The 20,249-nt window shown below is 38.8% G+C and overlaps 1 protein-coding gene and 1 long non-coding RNA gene across 5 annotated transcripts in view; both read right to left on the reverse strand.

The window, feature by feature from the left end:
- LOC110046231 (RNA-binding protein Musashi homolog Rbp6-like) overlaps window positions 1-9,616 on the reverse strand; it is a 32,290-nt gene extending 22,674 nt beyond the window's left edge. For all 4 annotated transcript variants that reach the window (XM_020751915.2, XM_020751914.2, XM_020751916.2 and 1 more), the window contains exons 1-7: window positions 9,441-9,616; window positions 9,268-9,308; window positions 8,997-9,078; window positions 8,757-8,841; window positions 8,343-8,384; window positions 3,752-3,844; window positions 2,140-2,188 (exon numbers count right to left, since the gene is read on the reverse strand). In XM_020751915.2, coding sequence (XP_020607574.2) covers window positions 2,140-2,188; window positions 3,752-3,844; window positions 8,343-8,384; window positions 8,757-8,841; window positions 8,997-9,078; window positions 9,268-9,308; window positions 9,441-9,601 — 553 coding nt within the window. In that variant the 5' untranslated portion in view covers window positions 9,602-9,616. The remainder of the gene's footprint in view (window positions 1-2,139; window positions 2,189-3,751; window positions 3,845-8,342; window positions 8,385-8,756; window positions 8,842-8,996; window positions 9,079-9,267; window positions 9,309-9,440) is intronic.
- A 2,181-nt stretch (window positions 9,617-11,797) lies between these two features.
- Window positions 11,798-13,140, reverse strand: LOC149097234 (uncharacterized). The gene is made up of 2 exons (XR_016204378.1): window positions 12,812-13,140; window positions 11,798-12,711 (listed from the first exon to the last, which is right to left on the reverse strand). It is a non-coding gene; the product is annotated as an uncharacterized LOC149097234 (long non-coding RNA).
- Window positions 13,141-20,249: the final 7,109 nt, after the last annotated feature.

Raw genomic sequence — 20,249 nt, forward strand, 5'->3', positions numbered from 1 at the left:
TGCCCCCCATACCCTCTGGAAAAAACTGTTTTGGCTAGAAAGTGTGTTAAAGTTAAAAGTAAACACTCCAAACACTTAACCATCTGCATTGCACATTATCAATCAATCGTAACATCTGAAGATACACACAATGAAAAAGCAGCAATTTATTTAAACATGTTTTAAAAGGAAATAGATGAAATGGTAACTTGTCAAATTACCTTCCTATACAACTAAGTCCCTTAGTAAATGTGGTACAATTTCTGTCGAAGGACTGATGAGATGAGTGTGGAAGAAATTGACAACATACTTTTATTGTGAACCCAAATGCTAACACACTCGCAACGAAAACCAATTTACAACAAAATTATACAAATGGACAAAGATAAACAAGAACAAGAAATTCTCAAGTTTGTGAAATCGTAACATTTCTACCTTTAAATAAAACTGTTGGAGCGATCTGTGCTCGTAGTTCTTTAAAAAACGTTTAAAACAGATCTAAAAAAGTAAAATTGTCTCTCAATTTTAGACCGCCTTCTACAGTCTTCTTCAGAGAATGATGATTTCGCGCAATTCACAGAATTTTAATAAGCTGGGATGTTATTGTTCATTGCCCCCTAGGGAGGCAACCGGTGACATGTAAACCCTTGGGAAGGGTGCTCTTTCATTTACGGAGTTTTTGCTTAAGAAAGAGTGCAAGGATTCCAGAAACAGTCTTTTGTTCTTGCCGCTCACACCTGTTTCAAGAATGTTGAAACAGAATCTTTATAACGAAACTAATTTTCACCAAAGAAATTGACTGCCACTCAACAGCTTCGAAGACTGCTGTGAAAAGAAACTAGGCTATAGTAGTCAACAGTGCTTCTTGGTCCACAAAGTGACTTCATGTAGACTGGTAATAATAATAATAATAATAATAATAATAATAATAATAATAATAATAATAATAATATTTATATAGCGTCAATCCACTATTTGTCCATGGCACTTTACATTAACTAAAAAAATATTTAAAAAGCTAAAAAAGGAAAGGGGAAAAAAAAATTAAAAAATCATCTAAAAATTAAAAGAGTTAAAAAGCTTGTTTAAAAAGATATGTTTTTAAATGCCGTTTAAAAATGTCAATCGAACTACTGGATCTTAGTTCAAGTGGGATCGAGTTCCATAGTCTCGGTGCCGCCACAGCAAATGCTCTCTCTCCATATGTTTTCAGTCTAGCTTTCGGGGTCACCAGAAGGTGTTGAGAGGACGATCTTAATTTCCATTGAGAGGTGTTGTACTTAAGTAATTCACTGATGTAGTAAGGCGCTATTCCATTGAGAGCTTTGTAGACCAGTAGGAGAATTTTAAAAATTATACGGTAGCAAACTGGTAACCAGTGGAGCTGTTTTAGGACAGGGGTGATATGATCAAATTTCCTAGTACGTGTGACAACTCGAGCTGCTGTATTTTGAATAGATTGTAATCTTGAAAGTAGACGTTTTGGAAGACCATATAGCAGTGAATTGCAGCTACCTAATTTCGCAGTAACAAAGGCATGAACAACAATTTTAGCACTCTCCTCGTCAATGTACTTTCTGATTTTGGCGATATTTCTTATGTGATAATGAGAAGACTTGCAAATTGATTTTATGTGTTCCTCAAAGTTAAAACACTTATCAAAAATAACGCCAAGATTACAAGCTGAGGATGATGTTACAACTGTCATGTTGCCAATTTGAAGAGACTCTAAAGAAGGACTGGGACGATTTTGTGGGTCTTTGACCCCTCCACCCCTCCGAAATGTCCATTTCTACACATTTCTTCGCACTTGTTAGCTTCCAAAGTGCTTTTTGAAGAGAGAAAATTTATTTCCAATATAATGCGATTCAAATACAATTATTCAGGCTACAATTTTTTCATGTGAATGATCTACTTACAACGTAAGAAAGGATTTTGAACAGCTAGATCGATACTTAAATCCGTACTGAATCGAAGGACATCTGGAAACTAAATTGAACTTCCAAGCCCCCTCTCCCCAGGATTTTGTGGGTCTTTGACCCCTCCACCCCTCTGAAATGTCCAATTCCCTCCGTGGTGGGGGTATGGATGTTTTCTGGAACCACACAATCAAAAGTACATAACATTTTGATTCATTGGATTGTTGAACTAACAGTTTACCTCTGTGTCGATGCGTAACTTTGTCATACATAAGCTTGGCTTCTGAGACCTAGGTTGGAAAAATAAATAATAAAAGTGAATAATGATAGGAATATGAAAACTTTGGGGAAAAATAAGTATTTTATTGCCTTTTCCTTAAAAATAGGCATTTGAGAAGTATAAAATCTCAGTTCGTGTCCACTAGGTGTTGTAACATTGTTCCCAGTTACTAAGGCCTGAAGGTACAATGTAAGTAGAAAACATCTCTGCATAATTTTGTTTATCAAACATTAAATAAAATCCTGATTGTATGTATTTCAAATGCCAGGCAACCAGGCCCGTGAATTGGGTTGCCTGAGGAATCCTAGGTTATGCATTTGAAATAATGTTTATCCATTAACTCCTTTGCAGATAAATTTTTTTTTGAATTAACTCCTTTGCAGATGCCAGTATTTTTTTCAAGAATGAGATAAACTGATCCAATTCTATCTGACCCTACTCTATCATTAAGTAACCTGAGTGTCTGTATCTGCTCTTCTCACAAATCCTTTTATTACCATTAATGATCACATTTCTTGCATAAATTTTCAGTGTATTGAAACCACGTCAGTGTCACAGCATGTGATGTGACACAGAGACAACAAAGGAAGTTGCCTTTTGCACGTGATCTGTGCCTGAGACCATTAATGGTCTTTGCTTTGTTCACTGATAAAAACATATCTCTCGCAGAATAATAAGGACTTATTTGCTAACCTGTCTTTTAAACTTCAACATTTTAATTGTAAATCTTGCTCCCAGAATAGGACAGTTTGTATGGTGAATTCTACTGCCAGCTTTTCAGATATGTATCAGCACGACCAGTAAAACATAGGGTAGTTACCATATTTCCTAGAATAATAGCTGTGAGCGATTCTTCTCTCTTTTTTTGCACAACAAGGGGATTATGCGAGCGGGGGGGGGGGGGGGGGGGGCTCGGGGATTATTTCAATATTGCCCAAAGGATATAATTGTGCCCTAAACAGTTTATTTTATTTCCTCATTTAGAATAATTAAATCATGTAAGCTGATAAGGGCATTCTATAGTAAGTGTTCTCAACTTAACTGGTTTTCAATGTCGATATCTCTGGCATCAGAGCTTGAGTCCTCAATCAGTCTCTTGGCAGGGGAGGGAGGGGGTGAAGCAAAGGGGAAATATAGGGAGATAAAGGGAGAGGACAATGGTGAGAGCTAGGAGAGTGAGTTTGATTGTTCAAGGGGAGTGATTGGGTGGGGGACAAATATTCAATAGAGGTGATTATTTCAAAATACATGTAATATTTGAACCACAGTGGGGTGATTACATTTGAAGGAGGCGATTAATTGAGTGATGGCTATTATTCAAGGAATACAGGAGTTCAGCAAAAGTCAAAAACTGCTTCAAGCAGAGACTTTCCAGGCATCAATTTAGGAAGACAGCAAATTCCAAGCATTAGTTTACCTGATCAAAACTTCCCCTTCAGTTTCCCAAGATTGACTATTATTTGACTGGTAAGGGGAGACTTTTTCTTGATTTACAACAGGGACATTATTGGTTTACTTACAGGTATGCTTTGGCATGTAACTTTACTGTGACGAATGTGACAGGTCCACATACCTCTCCATGTTGCTTAAAATAATTAGTCAAGTCCTCCTCAGTAGTGGAAGCAGACACACCGCCAACAAAAATCTTTTTTGTTCTTGTAACCATCTGAAAGAACACATTTGATATCAATAATTACTTATGGCGTACACTTTATACTTGAATACAGATTCATGTGCCAGAGCTGGTGTTACACAACCAAGGACAATTGACTGTATAAGTGCTGTATACAGAATATGAATGAGGTCATGAACATTGCATGAAGTGGAGGAATGATCACTGCAGTTAAGTACAACATTGTTTTACATAATTATATAGTGGCTAATGTGTTTCACTCTAAAGTGAACAGTATTTGCAGATAACTGTCTATAGGAATTCAGTTTAACTGTATTGGATTTCATATGCTTTTTGAAGCCAAACAATACAAATTGCAAAACCAAATGATAAATTCCCTTGGACAAAGTGTCGTGTTGCAGAAAGAACTGATCATAGGTTAAGTTTGGCAGAGATGTATCTTATGATGTCGTTTGTGTCAGATTGCCAATAACTTGAACTTTGATGGTTTTTGATCATTTACTTTAGACATGAAATTTCACACCCAGTCAGACTACAGGTTGTGGACCTTTTTCAGCACATTTCGGACATGATCATCCTTTTGTTATGTAAAGGGAGGTTACTCAGTCATTTTAACAAAAGTAAATGAGCGATTTATTGGTAACTTTTTCCAACAATTTTACATACCATACAGTCAAACTAAAGACGGGATACAAATATTTTATAAAGGTAACCCATCCAAGACATTCTTGTCAGCCATTCAAGCAAAAAGAAGTCATAAATTGTTGCTTCAGATGACTAACAGATTTGATAGCATGTAATTATATGGAACATTCCACACTTTCAGTTGCTTCACTAATATGTTTGATCTTTAGAAAATCTCAAGGCAAACATTATTTTAGCCATTTTACTGTGCCTTTCAATGACATATGAACTCTGAAGTTGAAAACGTAACTAATGATTGCATTTTTGGCTGGCGACAATCATTATTATAAAGACAACAAAAGAACCTTTAAAAAAATGGATCAAAATCTACCAATCCCAATCCACATGCATGCCCTGTTAAACCCATTAAAGTAAACATCTGAGTCCTGCGAGGTTTACTGAGGTGATGGACAGCAGCAAAACAGGAAACCATTGACTGAGTAGAATTCACCTGTTTTTGAAAGGCAGTTATTTTTGGATGCTTCAGTTTTCGTTCATTGTTTTAAATTTTTGGCTATTATTATTTTAGTCTTGTCTGAAAAATGAATGTTATAATGTGGTTATAAATGTGGCATTAACAAACACTAAGTGCCTGGATTGGTGGATCAGTGGACTGCTGGATTGGTGGGGGGTGTAGATTGCTAGGGGGTTTGGATTGGTGGGGGGTTTGCAGGGTGCAAAAACAACTTGAATTCCGACTTGCCCTTGGGAAAAGTAGCTCCCAAATATTGACTGTCCCAGGCAAGTCTTAGTTGGTTCTTTTTTAATGATTTAGTTGGCAGATGACTTGCCTGATGATCCCTCGCCCATTGGGCAAGTAAGAATGAAAAGGTGCTCGCCCAGAAGGAGAATCTACTTGTCCCAGACCACCAGATGGCACTTTTTTCTAGCCCTGGGTTTAGGCGTTGCACATACTGAGCTGTGCCCTGGCTACGCCCTAGCATTGTCTAAAAGCAAGTGCCTTATCGGAATGGCAGGTCAGAATCGGGTCAAGTCTTATCTATTGTTTGTAGCAGAAATTTGGTCACCACTGATGGGTATATAATCTCTTAAATAGTAAAATACCAAGATGAGAAAATAACTCCACTTGACTGATATGACACAAGTGTAGAAATGAATTTTGGAAAAAACTGTATAATAAGTGTTCTGGACATCTTAGCAGTCATGCAGCTGTTAGTCTTTTTCACAGGCATGTATAATTCAGAACATAATTTTGACATATACATGTAAATGCTCAGCTAATGTTGCCATGTAATAATACCCACTTCTTCTTTTTGTTGAGGTTAAAGGTTACATAGACACTGCCTGCTTTCCTCATAAAATTACTACAGCTAAGCAGGTTACAAGCATGTCGACAAAGGTAGCAAGAAAAAAAGATATTATGCAGTGTTACTGAAATAGCATATGACTAAGGCAAAATGAATTTGTAATTGAAAATGAGATTAGGTTGAATTGCAAAGACAATGCGACACCATAATGTCGCAGAAATGTTTGGTCTCAAATGCACACTATTGTCAATCACACAATAATGAGTAATGTAACATGAGTTATTGAAATGCAAGATGGCAAAGGTTTATGAATAATTGTGCCACAAAATGTCATGCAGCTATTGATAAAGGTGACCTATTCAATGTCTGCATAGAAATGATCTAGGGCAAACATGCAAGAAAAGCAAAATATATCCTGCAAAGTTATACCGAATACATAAAATGGTGTCATGTTATACAAAGTGTATTCTTTGAATAGATTGCAAGGAAGTCTTTCGTTTTAGCAAACCTATGGGAACAAGCTCTTTAGGCAGGAAGTACCTATCTCTTGTTCAACATTTTCATGAGCTGTGTTTCTCTACAGAGCATATTTACAGGCCCTGTAAACTACTAAGTACTAATACTAACAACTAAGTACTACTACTTGGGAAGTTTCTCAACCACTGAACTATTGTGGATGTCTTAAACAGAACAGCTCAATATTGCATCATTTGTTTATTTAAAATCCTCATTACAATACAAAACGAAACTCTAAACCCTTCATGAGGAAACAGCCCAGTTGCTCAAAATTGGGCGTAAAGCATACTTCAAAATAGAAGTTATACTGGCAAGATTTTATGAGCGATTGTGGAAAAAACATTGCGACACCTTCGTAGTTCTTAATGAATATTCATCATACGATTCTCTTTTTCAAAAACACGGGAAGCCTTCCCTTGTTTGCGCTGTCACACAACAAACCCCAGTTTCTACCCCGAGCTAAATCGAAAATTCGTCTTTGCGTACGATGTATCTTTCATAATCAGCGAGCAGCTTTAAATAGCTTTTACAGGAAACAGCAATTTGAATCTATTTACTTTCGCATCAAATAGGTGTGAAGAAGGACTTTGAAACGACCTGATAAAAACAACCTGTGGTCTGATTTGTGTAATAAGTAGTTTATTTTATCGTTTTCTGGGGTAGGGAGATAGAGAATGCTTGATATGCGGTATTGCAAAGGATGTTTGTCGAATTGACGGACTCGCTGTGCTTGTGTGACATCCCCGCCGCTAGCCGTCCGTCACAAAATATGACTAATGAACAGACGCGAGGGCAATATTATTTCAACTCGTAAGATTAAAATGAAACCTGGTTTGTAGTGTGTCCGTAGATAAAAATAACCACATTTCAAAGATAATGTTCCCGCTTTTGTAAATAGAATAAAAAAAGTCAACGATTTCGATTCATGGACGTTCGGGTGGCAATGTTAGTTTGAGAAATATTTTCTTTTGAATTACCATGTCCAACCTGCGTTTTAGGCGCTCAAGACATGGCAGCTCGAGCGTTCACCCAGGAAAGCAATTATTCATAAGATCCTTTGAAACAATACAAAGATCTACAGTTTAGCCGGACTTGTTTTGACCCGAAACAAACATACCAGCCAAATAACAATCTTCCAAAGCGGCTTCAGACTCACGAAACGCTGTTTATTTAACAGAAAATAAATTGTGAAACCGGTCTACTCAGAGGTTGACATGCTAAAATACTATGTTCAAGCCACTGAGCGTGTGCGGTCGAACCAGCGGGACTCGGTTGAGGTGTCGTCAACGATTCTACAGAGAAAGGGTGGTAAAACACAGCGCGTGAACCGATTCACAGCTCAACTAGTAGCTTCCTTTGTTGTCTTTATGAGAATGGGCTTTGAGAACCAGTAATTATTCAATTTTTGCCGAAAACAACCAAGAAAAGAAACATTCTGCAATACACAACGAAGCGCTGCGGCGAAGCGGTGGTTCGGGAAAACCCCTAAAATATCGCGTGTTTGTGAGAATATAAACTGCGCTCTCGAGCGGGCGCTCCACTGTAGGAGGTAAGCGTGTTCTTCCAGTTCTTACACTCACTCGCTCAATTTATTTTGGAGTGGGCGTTGTGACGAAGCAAACAAGTTGGAGCAGCAATTACGCATACAATGTTGTTTTGAGCCGTTCTACTAAATCGACAGAATAAATTCGCTTCCCAAATCACGAGAACCCTATGACTCGCCGCGTCATGCGAGAAATAAAACTGCCCTTCCCGTTGACCGGAGTTGGTTTGCGAACGTTGAATTTCCGTTTGGGGCGGCCTTGAAAAGGCTAACGCTTTGCAAATTACGCTCAAAATGCTGACTTAACAGCGTGAAACCTTACGACATTACTTAGCAATGGAGTTCTTAAAGGCTCTTTACATCAAAAAAAGTGTCCGCTCACTGAAATCGAAAGTCGCTGCAACTCTGTTGTCAAGCAAACAATTCGAAATCCTGATCTTTTGATCGAGCTAGACATCACACGATATTTAAACACCCTTCCACGCTAAATTTAACGCACTTAATAGTAACAAGTTCTTACCTTTGGCTGAGGTCTCTTGGGCACGGCGACTTTGGGATCGATCTGCATGGATGTTAAAGATGTACAAGGTGTCAGCCTGCAGTTGGTTAAGTTCGCTACATTGAAGCTCGGAAAACATCTTTACATTACAATGGCTTAGTCGTGTGAATTAAATTTTCCCCAGACACGAACATCGCTTTAAGCGAAAATACGCCACATCTTCAGCTAAAAGACCATAAATTGAAAACTAAAATATGATAGCTAAGATATGGTAGTATAATCGGTTGTAGGAGTTTATTCGAAGCGTTAGATGCCCAGAGCACATCAGGATACGTACACGCCAGACGTTTGCAGATGGAGCGTGAAAATTGGTCTTGAGCGAATCCATCTCTATGGCGCGCGCAAAAAAATAATTACCAAATTTGCCGTACAAACCTTTTTGTGGTCGAGTTCATGTGGGCCTGCTTTCAGCACGGCATCGACAGCGGCTGGATCTTCAAAAGTTACAAACCCAAACCCCCTGCAATATGGATACAAAAACAGAGAAGCCACCATCATTATGTTGCATATTGCATATTCTTCAGACATGCCATTTACAATACAAAGCTGATCGCGCTTGCTGTCTGAGCTGGAAGGAAGGAAAGGTGTTTCATCAGCAGCCTTATCATCATTTACCTTGATTGTTTAGTGTTCGGATCCCTCATGACTAAGCACTCCTTCAAGTCACCATACTTGCTGAAGTACGTCTGCAGTCCCTCTAAAACAGACAAGAAATGGACCGTTACGGAACCGTGAACTTAACCACAACCGATTGTTTGAAACGTGACTCATCTCAGCTCATTTTGTCGCCGCAAAAACCAAACTCAATCGCCGAGTTTGGAGAAATATAATGTCCAGCGAATGCACTGGAACACACCGTTTTTACTGGGCTAAACAAATGCCTAACCTGCGGTAGTTTCCCAACTCAAGCCTCCGACGAACATCTTCCTGTTGGAGAAGAACAGACGGCAGATGAAATTTATGCTCACAAAAAATTTGCCCAAGTCACACCATCATTTCGATCGAAAGAAACACGAAGCCGGCTGGCTGAAATTCAGCTAACGGAAGCCAGCAACTTACCCTGGATCGTTCGGGAGGTCGACTTTGGAGGCTCCTGAGGGCTGTGGGCTATCCGCCTCCATTTTCCTACAACTACAACTAAACAAGAGATAGGCCAACGAATACCGACACGTGGATATTATATTCGGATTGGTTCGTGATGGGTGGTAATTTGGCGCCATTTGGATCTGGCACCTATGCTCGTGATTGATTTGAGCTGTGGTCTCTTGTGATTGGTCCACGAAAGTTTCCCTCACGACGCCGTTAGAAGCCATCATTGAAGTGACACATGTTAGAATGAGTCCCGCCTTTCTCTTTGTCCTGTACCAAGCCTGCCGAGTCTTCCATCCTTTCATTGGATTATAGTAATGAGACCCTTGAGAAACTGCCAATCAATTTGACAGCTGATTCGCAACGAAAGACGAATAAATTACCTCTGCAGACTAAGGACTTGGTTCTTTATCTTGCAAATTTTCAGTTCGAGGGGTCGCTCTAAGGACAATGAAGTCTGCATTAATTCGAGCTGCCGAATTTCGTCTCCATTTGACAGCACATAACGCGATCGCAACCAAGAACCGATTGCCAAAATTTGACGTCTGAACGACGTTAAATTAAAATAGTGTTTTGCAGATCTCCTGATTAAAACTTTCATGAGAAGGGCAAAATAAGCAATTTTGTTTACATTCTATATGTAAACACAGTGACACAAAGAAAACCCCAGGTGAAAAGGCATAAGATTTTGTTCTATTTTAGTGAAACTGGACATGAAGCAGTCTCTTACAGGTACCACGGGGTCACCTTATAAATGACTACTGCCAGAAGTGTCTGGGACTTAATTTATTCGCTATTCAAGGGAACTTAGTTTACAAGAAAAAAGTGAGAAAATACATTGTCAGTAACTTTGCGGGACAAAACATACAACGTCAACATAAAAACACTCTAGACTAGAGCGCGTAATTATTCTCTTGTGACAAGGGCCTTATTGTCACACAACCCAATAACAACATTATCTATTCACATAACGTGGTTTACTGGGAAAAATGAAGCCACCATAAATGAAAAAAGAGCATTCCAGGAGACTGTTGTCGGTTTGTAGACTTTGAGTGAAATCTCAATCGCTGCTGCTTGGTGCACCCGACATCTCCATGATCCAAACCTGCTGTCTCATTCACGCCCGCTTCCTATGTGTAATATCTCTCAGGCGTCCCCGAATGATTAGCTCTTCAACGGGGTTTCATCATAAACTTTGTGCTGAGTATATTTCCTCGACCGTCGTAAAGGACTAGATAAGAATAGGGTTTTTTTTTTTGAACCAGTAAAAAGCGTCTAAACACGCTGACTTATGCAGTTTCACGCCTCGACAGAGCATAAGTTGTTGTTCAACTACAATAGTAGACATCCCTTTCTGGGAGCTCACAAATGAATATGAAAGGATCTTAATTGGGCCTCTGAACTGGGGTTTTTTTCACTCGACAGTTGCTCTTCAAAACCGACGGGGCGGGAAAGATTTAATTGAGCATATAAATGACAATGCAAACTCGCAACTGGTGGAAAGGTTGAATTTCCGAACCCTCAAGGACAGATGTTATTTATCCAGCTTGTGGTGTGTAGCGTTTACACTCTCCAAGGTAAAGCTGTTGATGGCGGTAACTTATGTGCAGAAAAATTCTTCTTTGTTTTATATTGTCGTCACACTGGTTTTCACAGTTGGTGATACAAACCAAGATATCACCACTGAACAAGAAACTGCTGAGGAACTGATCGAGGAATGCTAATGATCAGCTGGAACTGTGGCGGACCAAAGGATTGGTTATGCTCTGTACAAATTTTATATACTTTTAGTTGTGGGTTTAAGTGGAAAGTGCAAAATAAAGTTTTGAAGGTTTGGTTTTCCTCAGTGGTCTTTCACAACAGATGACGCACACCGAATTTAGCTGGAACAGCCACTGCGATGCTCCGGCAGTGGCGTGGCTTTTTGACAGTGGCTTGCCCTTAGTTTTTTTTACTTTAAAGTTCCTTATTTTTTTCTTTATCAAAATATCAATGAAGACTGCCCTGACACTTCTGATTTCAAAATAGAATTCAGGAAATCTTATGTAAACAAATATGGTTCATATCTCACGCAAAGATGGCTGCTATTTTAGTGACTGTTGTATTCTTGTTCGAGATGTTTTAGTTCCATTAAAAACCCACAGTCCCGGCTTTCACGATCGTTCGTCTACCCTTGCTCTCTCATGCTCCAAACATGCGAGATAGCTGTTGCGTATGCTTTGAAGTCGTGTACTAGTTTTTCCACCATGATCGTGATTATTGCAAACTTACAATATCAACTATGAAGGAGAAAAGAAAGAAGTGACATGGAGCCACACCCCTTGAGGTTTGAGTATAAAAGAACCTTGTTTTAAATACATACAGAAAATCGCTCGGAGACTGGGTAAGGCGTTGTATTGCCAACAGGACCGACTGAGCTATACATAAGGTTTCTTATTCTGTTTATTTTACAATGACAATTCAATCTTCAGTGCAAAGAACCCATGTTCGTTCTATGTATATCCTTACAAACATTGATCCCAAGTTTAGATACCTAACCTCTCACCCAGCAAATCAAACAGTAGCGCTTGTGGTCTGCGACTAGAGCTAAACTCCTTCACCTGATTTGTGAGATACCGACAGATACCTAGCTACACCGGGTCGAAGGCACAATAACTGGCCCGCCGAAAGGTAGCGGATCCTTCAACTCCATTTCGTAACAAGGCCTAGAATGAGGCCCAGTTGTAAAAGAAAGTTCAACGGCGTCTACGGTTACCTCTTTTGATGCAGTGCATTTGTTTACCAAAATCTTAGACAATCGTCTCGGTGAAACAAAGCGGTGCAGTGCTTTTTATGCGCTTACAAGGCACCTTTGTTTATCATGAGGCACACAGCCGTCATGTGATTGACTTGATTGAGGACATGGCGGAGTTGGTTTGTGATCATCATGCCAGGTGATCATAGTGAAGCTTCTTGTCTTCCAGCTCAGTTCTGCTTGGATGCCGTGGTGTGTTTACAGTTACCCTTGTTTGGTGAATGGAGAATGACTAAGTGGAATGAGTGAGTTAGATGAACAATGGATTCATAATTTGACTTTGTTACCGTTGACTGAACTAAAATCTCTCGTTGGTCTGTTGGATACGATTTGAGGCCGAACTAGCCCAAGGGTCCATAGTGCATAGCTTATATGTGTACTTGTGATTCGTTCACTGCCACAGCCTGCCGTCAGGTGCTACGAGGAAAGATGGCGAACTACTTCGGCCTGGATTGGAGAAAAAAAAATAGCAAGTGTACTTGCTGGTTTCGGTATATAACAGAATCCCGCGTACCCAAGAAACAATAGTAGTGTATAGCAGTGTTACCATTTACTGAATTTCAACGTGTAAAGGCGATTTTGCGTCACAATGTCATGGGACGATATTCTTGCTGCCTCTGTCTGTTACAAAACCTCGTCTTTATCAATGAGATTGAGACAATCGAGGTCACGGTTTGTTATTCTAGATCAGTGCAGATACTAGTCTGGGTTCAGTGTGACGATAAAAAATGCTTTATGTCGGCTATCGACGGCTTTCTCTCGACTTCATGGAATGGAATTAACCAAAGACAAGTATGTCTTCCATGAGAAAACACTTCACTGACATTGTCAGGACTGAATCTGAAACTTGATTGGAAGGCTTTTGGGATACGTCCAGTTGACTCCGTGCAAGACTGAGCAGGGTTGAGTAACGGTTATAACGCACTGAACTGTTGAGAGGAAGCTCTGGAGTGACTGCAGCCTGTTCAAAACTTATATTCCCTACACCAAACGCTGCCGGAGTGTAATTTTTTTGACGGACAACAACGGCCGATACTTGTAGAGCAGCATGTGTTTCTTCTCTGACTTTTAATAAAGCTCTATTTCATGTTTGGACTGTAGTTTTGAACAAACAGAAGAAGCAAGCGTTGAGAGCCATGTAGGTGACAAAAGCTATTCATAAATTTTGCGTGGAATTAAAGGGATCGGCTAAAGTAAGGTTACGAAAAGATTACAGAAAGGTTACAGAACCGCAGCAAAGGGATCTAGTGAAAATGGTGATTCGCTGGCTTTCAGCGCTTAGATAAAATATGTCTGTGAGACAATTATTTTATTCAGCCTTTTTATCGTACTTTTCAGTGATTTTCTGGCGTGTAGAGAATGTCCCGTAACCTCGCTGTAAAGTAATTTACTCGCGCCAAACACCATGATGGCCCTTCGAGGCAACAAGAATTTGTGAGTCCTGTGCCGCTGCTGAGGCAATCAAACAGTTCAGTGCGAAAAACGGCCTTTTGTAAAATATATATATATATATCAATAATTTCCAAACCACACAACCGTATAACCACACGGTTTTTATTAAAGCGTTAGAGTTTGTGCGATTCATTACAAAGAATCGGGGACAATTTCGCCATTAATATGAGCCTTATGGGTCTGAGTGTGAAGTAAAATTATAAATGTTAATAAACTGTACCTTTTATTTATTTGAGAGGTTCAGGGTTCCCCTACAATTGAACGTGCTTCTTCCGTGACTATTCTAGTAGCTTGAAAACATATTGATTGACTTTTTTTAATGTATGTTTGTGTGTTCCAAACACCTTAGCACTTACCCCTTAAGATAAAAGAATGTTTCTTAGTCGTATTAGCGTTGACAAAATAAAAGTTATTGCAACTTTTTCAGGAGATGAGTAATTACACGAAGGAATTGTAATTCGTATGAAAAGGTATCGGTAACCAGAGAAAAATAGTTTTAAAGCAATTTTAGTAAGGTCTAAATGCATTCAGTTTCTCTTCAACTAAAAAGCCTTGCCAGCAAACAATGAAAAACAATCTAATAAGAAAAAACAATGGGACACCTTTGGAAAACAAAAGTAAACCTGCCAGAAGTCTGCTTGGAAAGGATACCAAACAAGAAGCATGAAGCATTTGATAAGCAGGGAAATTATTGCCTTTCTTCAGCTAAAAATCTCCTCTTGTTACTTAACTTTCATGTGATAAATTTAGTTTTCTTGATATGAGAAATGTTAGTGGGATCTGTAAAGAACTGAATGTGAAAATTCTGGTACCAAAACAAAGTTAAAAATTGATAACAGTTCTCCGGCCCTGCTGTGAAAAGCGAACATTCCACCAGATACGAACTTTCACTGGCGACCCGCCCTTCGGTGTAAGACTAAAACACAACTGTACAGATAACACCAGTAGTTTGTGAACCTCTTAGAAGCTGATACGGAGAAGTAGTGAGTGTCGAAACATTTATAATCTTATTGAAAAAGCCTCAATCTTAGCTATAATCCACGAGTGCTGCTGGTGCTGCAAGTTTCTTTGACGCCTCCACGCCACGTGGTAATTAAGAGTTAGCACTGGTACCGTAAAACTGTAAATCTTCAAGCAATTAAAACGCCGCAAATATAAACAAAGCAAAAACGGAGGGTTTGTTTTAGCTGTCTAGTTGAATTTGTTAAGAGTCGAGTACTTGCTAATTTTGTTAATTTAATGTTCATTAAATGTACTTAGTGTTCATTAACTTCGTTCTATAGCACTGCTAACCACAATTCTTTCTCCATAATGCAACATTTATTTTAAGAATGTGTTAAAAAAAAAACAAAAAAACATTACTACAGTACAGAGCTCGTCAGAATTGCCTTATGAGACACTTCTTTATGGCGACAACCTGAAAGATTTTTTCTTTAACATGTGCGTTTGTTCTTTGATTACGAGCAGGAGAAAATACTGAGGAGAATTCATATATTCATCACCAGGCATATTGTCACTCGACAGACAAACTTGTGCTGTTGTTCTGCGAAGATAAGAAAGACTATTTAGGAGATGTTTTTGATTTCATGCGTTTGCGGCTGTTGCACAGCAGATTGTAAACCCTTTCCTTGCAGGGCCACTATGCAGTACAAATGGAATCTTAGCCTGAATGAAATGGTGAGTTAGTAATGTTCGGTAAAGGTGTAGAAAATCATCACTGACATCAGTAGATATGAGAATTGTGTAGAATGCTCTAACCAAGTAGTCGCGCCAATTTTGGTTCAAAATCAGTGGAAAGAACAAAATCGAGATTAGAAGCCGCTACAATGATACGCCCAGGCACATGGTAGTTCTGACTGATTGTGTTCATTGGCGTTTGTAGTGCTGAAACAAAGTTTAGGTGTTGGCCTTAATTTGTTCTAGATTTCGCACCGTTCAGGTCGATAAAGTTAGTCTTTTTTGTATGCTAGCGACTTTGACACGTTAATAAAGTTCTTATCTTATTTATTGAACCGTTATAACCGTTTTTAGAAATTTCAATTACTATTAATGAAATCTTGAGTAAATCAGTTTTGAAAGGAGGGAGCAATTTCCCTACAGCAATTTTTCGTCTTCCCAGTTGGTTTATCACCTTCAAGAATTTCTGATACCTTTTCTACTGTAATGTTTTGTTTGTTACGAAACAAGAGGGCTGATGTTGCGTGATGTTAGTCAGCGAGGACACCCGCCTGCTATTAATCCGACTGTATTGTTAGCGGAAGAAATTGCAATTCAGCTGATAGAGTCCTACTGTTAACACAAACAGAAAGATAGAAAATATGGCGGTTATCAAAAAGATGTTTTATTTACAGCTGGCATTTGAAAACCTGTCGTCTTGTGAAATGTGGAAAGGCGCTCGCCCACATAGGTAGCCTGACAGATAGTACTTGTGGTATCAAAATGCCTGTTATTGTGTTCCGGTCCAAATGTCTTCCACGAGGCCATGTACGTGCTTGAATAAAAGAGTATTTCATTGGGTCACTCAAACCGGCCATCATCTACTTAAAATTATCAGTCGAAAAGAGACCCAAGGGTATGACCAAGGACACTTGTTAGGTGGGTAAAGATTTCGTTCTTTTGGGCAACCTTTAGAGTTTTTGGACTATTTGGGATGTGACAGTGAGACTTTCGTTCAATGACAACTTTCCAAACTGTCTGCATAACTAATTAAGGCTTATTTTTGGTATTAAGAGAAGCTGTTGATTGGATATGAAGCGTACATAATACAGGGTAATCGTGAAGACTGTTTCTTGAGGTGGTCTTCACAATTCTTTGAACCATCTTCATCGCAATGAAATAATCGTGCGACCTAAGAACTTCTGTCGGTTGTCTTGGATAATGAGTGTACTCGGGCACAGACACTTGACTAGACAATAAGCCAATGTTTCCCTCGTGGTTTACCTAAGTTAAAGGAAGGCTTTTCTGATATCCATTGTTTCTTGCTCTGTTCAAAAATAATATGGGAGGAGTTTTTAATGTGAATAACAAATGAGGATTCTCAACTCCTTCTTACAATGTCGCCGGGCTCTTCAATCATAGACAGGAGAAGCAGATCTTCCTCCGTAACTGCGTTCACGAATACTCCAGATAGCCTAACATATTGCACTGTTAGTTCTTAAATGTAGGACTGTAAAATTCTTAAAGCAATTTAAGTATGTAGTGGTTTGGGAAGATAGATAAAACAAATGATGGCATGAGGATGAGAGAAACTGAAGTCGAACCAATAACCATTTTAAGACTGGCAAGTTAACGACTGAGTTTTGTAATGATCACAGCTATTACAAAGAAGATGATGTGAAGCTGACACGACTTCAGTACTCCCTGCCAACTCTCGGTTTCTTGTTTTGCATTCATCAAACATGGCATTTCACTAAAGCAAAAATGCACGAGGTCTTTCCTTCCGTGCTCGGTAAAAAGAGAAAACCTTGGCTAACAGACGTGGAAGTTCAAAAAGGAAGTTTAGTAAGAGTCCATCACTGATCCAGTTTGCTTTGAAAAATTTAACCTCGAAGCGATGACGAAATTGAAATCAGCCGAACAGCTCCTCTCAAGTAACTAAGTAAAGTCAATTGCACTAACCGTACCAGTGAATTCTTTACGAAAAGGAGTTTGAAGTAACTGAACACACGACAAGTATTACAAACATGAACAGGTGTGGAAGAAAGCACAACACAAGCACAGCATAAGCAGATGTTCAGTAGTCACTGTGCAGCATTTCAACTCAAAACAATGATGACACCAAGCAAACACCTGTCAGTATGTTGGCATTTGACAGTCTGCCGGCGTGCCTACACAAGTAGGGTTGAGCAATCCATGAATCATCACAGCTTATAAAAAAACAATGGTAAATAAAAGAGGTTTATCTGCTGGCAAGCTTTTGTCTCGCTCTTTGCGTCCAAAGTTTATGGTGGTAATTAACTTTTGAACTAATATCCTTATTTCTCTGAATCGACGTAACTCATTGATTAACCTACATCCGTTGTTGATCTTTTTTTATCTTTACTGAAATTCCTGCTAGTTTTCAAACTTGGGCCTCGGTTGGCAGTTTTCTTTAAGACCACGTTGCCTTAAAATTCGTAAAACAATTCAATTTCAATCTAGTGACGCACCTCAGTACCACGTGTCAAAACGAATTCAATTTTGAGGAGGAAATGGATCTCGCTACAGACACTTTTGAACCATACTTAGATCTCAAGTTGCAATGACAGATTTACAAGCTTTGATCTCAACAATTTAGAAGTCAACAGCAGCTGCAAAAAAGGAACATGCAATGAATGTGAGTTTCAGTTATTGGTGATCTCGTTCAGTGATGAGGGTTTTATAATATCTCTGTCAGAGGTTGTCTTCTACGTGCATTCATCGTAGCCAAATGTTATAATTCATCAATTAATGTTCACCGCTGCTAAATGGACCATCCTACAACCTAAGATTAGCAAATAAATACAGCAACTGTAGCTTCTCAATGTTCTTAAGTTCCCTATAGCTCTAATTTACAACTCTATTTTGTTTCTGTTTCGAAAAGTAAATTAAAAGTAGTGTTAAACATAATTCTTTTTGCCACAAATAACGAATAGAAAGACGGACAGTCGGCGAGTACGCACAGAACCAATCTGGTCCACTGGAAAACGTTAATTATTTTTGGACGGGTTGAACACGCTTTACAAAGGTGTTCTGAAAATAAATTAGAAAGCAATCGGAGTAAAACAGTACCTTAAGTATGTGAAAGCTATTAGAGGTGTCCCATGTACCGTCTATTGCCTTTGATAGTTGTCTCGAGGCTTATCTGCCGATTAAGATGTTAAAAACAGTCACCTTGGAGTACATCAAAACGTAATGTTCTCAAACTAACGCATATCAAACTGTTAGTGCTCAGTTATACACGGGGTATGGACATATGTGCGTCTGTTTTTTTTTTTTTTTTACAGTTAATTGTCTGTCTGCTGTGTGAATTTGCATAAGAACAAGGGAGTTTAGACTGATGTTAAAAGTGAACGGAAATAGAAGGAAGACAAGATTAATGGGCCATTAGCAGGGCTTAATTTACGCATATTAATCCACCAAAGTCAGAATTAAGTCAGAATTTGGAGTTTTAACAAAAAATATGTCCAAAATAGAACAGGGCTGTAAATATTTGAATGTCTGCTTTGTGCTCTACCCTTGAGCTGCACAACATACCCAAGCCAGGTAGCTCCAGGCCTCCTTCGCCTTGAAACTACAAAAGACATTGTTTATCAGCGGTAAGTCGAAACAAGCTGTGCACATTAGAGTCATTAGAGTCAGTGTGTAATGAGTCTTCTGAAACGGTTCACGATGGAGAAATATTTATTATTTAACATTTAGCTTGAGAACTCGAGATTTCTTCCATCACGCGTAGAAATAGAAAGCGAGTTGTCTTATTGATTGTTTTCAGTATAAATCTACTAGTCGTTCAAATTATTTTTTTTAATCGTCTTCACAAACACTTTGGAAGCCCAAAGAAGCTGCCGCCATTTTATCAACTACCACGCACTGAAAGGCTGCTCACTATCTACAACAGAAAAGATAGCGAGTAGCGTTTCCAATCAGAAAACGGCATTCGTGATAGAACGCCAGTAGATTGATACGCCTCGCCGAGCAATCGATCAGTTATTGGAACTTAAAGTGGAACGACGAAGTTTTTGACGTAAATCTTGTGAATAGCAAACTTTGTGACAAATGTCTTCCACCGAGTATGTTTCTACATTAAATTTTCTTATTTAAGCCTTGAAAACGCAGCGAATTACAAGTGAGTAAAATGTGAAATAAACGATAATACTTAATTTTTGTAATTATTGTATCTTATTATGATGAACGTCAATAACCTTTCTAGATATATTTTTTGTAAGTTATCATAGTTGAGCATTTTTGCTCATGTTAGCCCCATCAAGCCATGATACAATGTTATCTGATAACGACACAGAAATTATTTTTTTAAAGTCTGTTTTAGGGAAATATTCGCTTATTGGCAAACTTAGGCCGTGTTTTTCAGCCGCAGCCAGTTTTGGTTGGGGATCAAGCGGTTGTGATTTTCTGTTGGAAAAAGAGCTTTTTTTTTTTGTATATTTGGTCGAAAAGATACTATTTCAGCGGAAGACTTGTTGGACAAGTGGGAGGTTGGAAAAATTTAAAATCAACCGTTACAACTGAGTTTGAGTGTTATTACTTTGATCAACCAAATCATAATGATATTTTGTTTGAAGTAAGCATACAAGTTGTGTATAAATTACAAGTTACTGAAATTACAAGTAACTTTAAAATTAGATACAACTCAAGGGTCTACACTATAGGGATGGATTTCACTTGTGCATACAGCACAACCCCAAGCAACACACACACACAAACGCGGTGTGGTGGTTTCAGGCATCGCTTAATACCGTCACGGCTAAACTGACCAATCACTTTCAACGGACCAGAGTAGACTGTTTACAACCCTCTGCTTTCTCGTATTGTGATTCGATCGCTGAACGCGCGGATAG

This window comes from Orbicella faveolata, unplaced genomic scaffold (assembly GCF_042242905.1).
Source record: "Orbicella faveolata isolate gen_17 unplaced genomic scaffold, um_ofav_v1 contig_47, whole genome shotgun sequence".
NCBI lineage: Eukaryota > Metazoa > Cnidaria > Anthozoa > Scleractinia > Merulinidae > Orbicella > Orbicella faveolata.